The sequence below is a fragment of the Platalea leucorodia genome, assembly GCF_965183815.1.
Source record: "Platalea leucorodia genome assembly, contig: HAP1_HAP1_SCAFFOLD_526, whole genome shotgun sequence".
Classification (NCBI taxonomy): Eukaryota; Metazoa; Chordata; class Aves; order Pelecaniformes; family Threskiornithidae; genus Platalea; species Platalea leucorodia.
In genome coordinates this window covers 1-5,712 of record NW_028121074.1, presented here as the reverse complement: position 1 = coordinate 5,712, position 5,712 = coordinate 1, and the positions used below count along the sequence as shown (strand labels likewise).

General features: G+C 69.9%; 1 protein-coding gene across 1 annotated transcript; it reads right to left on the bottom strand.

Annotated features, from left to right (window-relative positions):
* Positions 1 to 940: 940 nt before the first annotated feature.
* ZBTB9 (zinc finger and BTB domain containing 9) lies at positions 941 to 2,692 on the bottom strand (the record flags this gene model as incomplete). The annotated part of the gene is made up of 1 exon (XM_082339195.1): positions 941 to 2,692. The coding sequence occupies one exon, from the start codon at positions 2,690 to 2,692 to the stop codon at positions 941 to 943; it is 1,752 nt and encodes a 583-aa protein (XP_082195321.1).
* Positions 2,693 to 5,712: the final 3,020 nt, after the last annotated feature.

Below are 5,712 nucleotides of genomic sequence, written 5' to 3'. Positions count from 1 at the left end.
TGGGCCTAGAGCCCTGAGCTGGGCCTAAAGCCCTGAGCTGGGGCCTAGAGCCCTGAGCGGGGCCTAGAGCCCTGAGCTGGGGCTTAGAGCCTGAACTGGGCCAGAGTCTGAGTGGGGCTTAGAGCCCTGAGCTGAGCCTAAAGCCCTGAGCTGGGCCAGGCCTTGAACTGGGCCTAGAGCCCTGAGCTGGGCCAGGAACTGAACTGGGTCAGGGCCTAAGCTGGGCCAGGAGCTGAGCTGGGCCCAGAGCCCTAAACTGGGTCTAGAGCTTTAACAGGGCCAGGCCTTGAACTGGGCCTAGAGCCCTGAGCTGGGCTTGGAGCTAAGCTGGGCCCAGAACCCTGAGCTGGATCAGAGCCTAAGCCGGGCTGGGAGCTGAACTGGGCCCAGAGCCCTAAACTGGGCCTAGAGCTTTAACGGGGCCAGGCCTTGAATTGGGCCTAGAGCCCTGAGCTGGGCCTAGAGCCTAAGCTGGGCTGGGAGGTGAGCTGGGCCAAGAGCCTTAAAATGGGCCTAGAGCCTTAAAATGGGCCTAGAGCTCTAAACTGGGCCTAGAGCCTTAAAGTGGGCCTAGAGCCCTAAACTGGGCCCAGAGCCATGAACTGGGCCTAGAGCTTTAACAGGGCCAGGCCTTGAATTGGGCCCAGAGCCTTAAACCGGGCCCAGAGCCTTAAACCGGGCCCAGAGCCCTAAACCAGGCCCAGAGCCATGAACTGGGCCCAGAGCCCTAAACCGAGCCCAGAGCCCTGAACCGGGCCCAGAGCCCTAAACCGAGCCCAGAGCCATGAACTGGGCCCAGAGCCCTAAACCGAGCCCAGAGCCCTGAACCGGGCCCAGAGCCATGAACCAGGCCTAGAGCCTTAAACTGGGCCCAGCGCCTTAAACTGGGCCAGACCCTCAACCCTTCCCCGCCCCTCGCCTTTACCCTCACCCCCCCCCGTCACTCGCAGGCCCAGCACCCCCCTCCCCACCGCGCCCCCTGACAGAGCGGCCGATGCTTGGCCAAACCGCTCCGCAGGCGGAACCGTCGCCCGCAACCCTCGCAAGCTCGCCCGGCTCCGTCGTGGGTCTTCATGTGCTCCGTCAGGTGATGCTTCAACTTGAAGCGCTTGTGACAGGCGGCGCAGGCGAAGGGACGCAAGCTGAAGGTCAACATGATGTGCCGATCCCGTTTGGGTTTGACGGCGAACCGTTTACCGCACAAACAACCGAAACGTTTGCCGTCGGGAGCCGCTCCCAACTTCACCGGGGCGTGAAGAGCTTGACCTCGGCCTAGGATCTCGTTCCCGTGAAGGTCTACCGGTTTCCAAGATGGCTGAGGGAAGACGGTCACGCCGCCGCCGCCACCGCCGCCGGTTGTTACCATCGTACCGCCGGTTGTCGCCGTCATCCCGCCGCCGCCCGCCGGGATGACGTAGCTCACCTCCGCCGGGGCGAAACCGCCCGCCAACTCCGCCGCCGGTAGGAGGCCCTCAACGGCGGCGGCGGCGTCACCCGCCTCCTGCTTGATGTAGAAGATCTTGGGGGGGTCGTGGGCGTCTCCGGGCGCCCCGTCTTCCTCTTCCTCTTCCTCCAGCACGATCTGGAGGGCGTCGGTGGGGCGGCGGTGGCGGCGGCGGTGGCCACCCTCTTCTTCCTCCTCTTCTTCTTCCTCCTCCTCCTCCTCCACGCAGATCTTGAGGACCTCCTCGCCGGCGTCCTTCAGGAGGGAGCTGAGGGATGACGTCGCTGCCGGCGCCACGTCGGCGGCCACGCGGATTTTGAGGACCTCCTCGCCCCCCTCCTTGGTGAAAGCCGGCGTCGCCGCGTCGCCGCCGCGGGCGGCCCACGCAGAGCCGTCGCCCCCGCGCGCGGGCCACGAGGACGATGATGATGACGATGAAGACCCATCGCCACCACGGGCGGACCACAGGGATCCTCCGTCACCGCCGCGGGTGGGACACGACGAGCCGTCGCCCCCACGCGTGGGCCACGAGGACGATGAAGACCCATCGCCGCCGCGGGCGGGCCACGATGACGCCCCGTCACCGCCGCGGGTGGGACACGACGACCCGTCTCCACCACGGGTGGACCACGATGCTCCTCCGTCTCCACCGTGGGTGCTACACGAAGACCCCTCCCCACGGGTGGTCCACGAGGACGCTCCATCCCCACCGTGGGTGCTACACGAAGACCCATCTCCACCACGGTTGGGCCAGGATGACGACGAAGACCCATCTCCACCACGAGTGGTCCATGAAGCCTCACCTCCGCGACCGGTGGATGATGATGTCACCTCGCTGCCCCGCCCAGCCCACCGGCACGCCCCTCCCTCCAACTCCCTCAGGATCTCCGAGCACTGATCCACCACGTGCCACATCTGGAGACCGCTGGCCACCAAGAGATGACCGGGCAGGGCCTCCAACAACAACGTCAAACGTCCCGAGTAGATGAGGTGCAGGAGGCCCTCAAAGGCGTCGGGATCGATGGCGGGAGGCAGCAGAAGACGTCCGCCATCTTGTAGCAGCAACTTGTCGTGGAAGAAGGGGGAAGCGGCGGCCAGGACGCTTTTGTGGGCGGGGAAGATCCGCCCGCCCACGTGGACGGCCACGTCGCAGAACTTCCCCTCCAGCCGCAGGCGGTTGAGGGAATCCAACAGCGCCGCCGCGTGCTGGGGGAAGGAGATCTGCACCCGGCCCCCCTCCGTCGCCATCCTCCCCGCCGCGAGCCTGCGGGGACGGCGCTGTCACCCAGGGTGCCCCCGTGGGGGCCCTGTTGCCCCCTCAGACACCTAGTTGCCCAACTGAACGGCCTACTGACCCATGGGGTGCCCTGTTGCCCCATGGACCCTTCTGTAGCCCCACTGAACATCCTACTGACCCATGGGGTGCCTTGTTGCCCCCTTGGGCGCCCTGTTGCCCCCTCAGACACCCAGTTGCCCCACTGAACGGCCTACTGACCCATGGGGTGCTTTAGGGCTCCCTTGGGTGCCCTGTTGCCCCATGAACACTTCTGTTGCCCCAGGGGGTGCCCAGTTGCCCAACTGAACGTTCTACTGACCCATGGGATGCCCTGTTGCCCCCTTGGGTGCCCTGTTGCCCCATGAACTCTTCTGTTGCCCCATGGGGTGTCCTGTTGCCCCCTCAGACACCCAGTTGCCCAACTGAACGTTCTACTGACCCATGGGGTGTCCTGTTGCCCCCTCAGACACCCAGTTGCCCCACTGAACGTTCTGCTGACCCATGGGGTGCCCTGTTGCCTCCTTGGGTGCCCGGTTGCCCCACGGGGTTTCCTGTTGCCCCCTTGGGTGCCCGGTTGCCCCATGGGGTGCCCTCTTGCCCCCTCAGCCACCCTGTTGCCCCCTTGGGTGCCCGGTTGCCCCATGGGGTGCCCCGTTGCCCCCTCGCGTACCCGCTTGCCCCATGAACAACTCTATTGCCCCACGGGGTGCCCCATCGCCCCACGGGCCCCTCCCCCACCCCCCAGCGTCCCCCATCCCCCCCTTGGGGGGGCCCCGTTGCCCCGGGGGGGAGGGGCTCCCGTAGCCCCGGGGTTGCCGCCCCCCTCCCGCCCCCCCGGTTCGCCCCATCGCCGCCCCACGGCCCGGGACCCCCCCCGGGACCCCTCCCCCACCCCCCCCCTCGGACCGGACCCCCCCTCCCCCCCCCCCTCCCCGGGACCCCCGCTCTCACCCCCGGCCGCCGGCGCCTCCGAGCGGTGACGTCAGCGGGGGAAGCCACGCCCCCCTCCCTCCCTCCACCGCGGGCGGAGCGGTGACGACACCGGGGCAAACCCCTCCCCCGCCCCGCGCTCCCCAACCCCCCCCCCAAGCCCCGCCCAAACCCCGCCCACCTCCCTTGTTACCCTCAAGCCACGCCCCGCCCCTCGGAGCTCCGCCCCGCCCCCCAGGCAACGCCCCTTATCTTTGCCAAACACCACCCCGGGGAAAGCCACGCCCCACCACGAAGCCACGCCCCCCACCAAGACACGCCCCCCTCCGCACAACCACGCCCCCCCGGCAGGCCACGCCCACACCCGCCCTCCCTCCCCACTTCGCGCCGCCGTTGGCCACCCCCCGCGCCGCGCCACGCCCCCTCCCACGGCCACGCCCACCACGGCCACGCCCACCCCCCGGCCACGCCCACCCCCCGGCCACGCCCACCCCCCCGGTAGGCGTGGCTACAAGACCGATCCGAGTTTATTAAAGGCTCCGCGGGCAGCGGCGGCCCCGGCGGGGGTTGGAGCCAGCCCAGACCCGCCCCTGGGGCCGCCCGCGGGCGGCGGATTGTCGGGGCTGCGGCGGGGCCGCCGAACGGGGGGGCCGGGGAAGCGGGGGGGGGGGGGGGGGGGAAGGGAGGGGGGGGGGGGTCCCCCGGTGCGTTTGGGGGCGGGGGGGGGTCCCCGTGAATGGGGTAGGGGGGGGGGTCCTGGTGCGTTTGGGAGGGACCCGTGAATGGGGGGGGGGGGGCCTGGTGAATGGGGGGGGGGTCCCCGTGAATTGGGGGGGGGTCCCGGTGAATGGGGGGGGTCCCCGTGAATGGGGGGGGGTCCCCGTGAATTGGGGGGGGTCCTGGTGAATGGGGGGGTCCCCGTGAATGGGGGGGGGGGTCCCCGTGAATGGGGGGGTCCTGGTGCGTTTGGGGGGGGCCTGGTGAATGGGGGGGTCCCCGTGAATGGGGTAGGGGGGGTCCTGGTGCGTTTGGGAGGGACCCGTGAATGGGGGGGGGGGCCTGGTGAATGGGGGGGGTCCCCGTGAATTGGGGGGGGTCCTGGGTGAATGGGGGGGGTCCCCGTGAATGGGGGGGTCCTGGTGAATGGGGGGGGTCCCCCGTGAATGGGGTAGGGGGGGTCCTGGTGCGTTTGGGAGGGACCCGTGAATGGGGGGGGGCCTGGTGAATGGGGGGGGGTCCCCGTGAATGGGGGGGTCCTGGTGCGTTTGGGGGGGGGGTCCTGGTGCGTTGGGAGGGACCCGTGAATGGGGGGGGCCTGGTGAATGGGGGGGGGGTCCCCGTGAATGGGGGGGTCCTGGCGCGTTGGGGGGTCCCTGTGAATGGGGGGGGGGTCCCCGTCAATGGGGGGGGTCCTGGTGCGTTGGGGGGGCCTGGTGAATGGGGGGGGTCCCCGTGAATGGGGGGGTCCTGGTGAATGGGGGGGGTCCCCGTGAATGGGGTAGGGGGGGTCCTGGTGCGTTGGGGGGGGGACCCGGTGAATGGGGGGGGGCCTGGTGAATGGGGGGGGGTCCCCGTGAATGGGGTAGGGGGGGTCCTGGTGCGTTGGGGGGGGGACCCGGTGAATGGGGGTGTCCTGGTGAATGGGTGTCCCCGTGAATGGGGGGGGGTCCCGGTGCATTGGGGGGGGGGGGGCTGGTGCATTGGGGGACCCCGGTGAATGGGGGGGGTCCTGGTGAAGGGGGGGGGTCCCGGTGCACTGAGGGGGGGTCCTGGTGCATTGGGGGGATCCCAGTGAATGGGGGGGGTCCCGATGAATGGGGGTCCTGGTGCATTGGGGGGGGGTCCCGATGAATGGGGGTCCTGGTGAATGGGGGGGGGTCCTGGTGAATGGGGGGGGGTCCCAGGACGATGCCCACCCCCCCTCCCCCTTCCCAGTGCCGGGGGCTGGTGGCGGGGAGGGGGGGACGCGATGGGCGAGGGGACCCCGTCCCGGGGCGCGAGGGGGTGGGGGGGACCCCCCGGGTGCCATCGCACGGGGACCCCCCCAGCCCTGGGGCCCGGG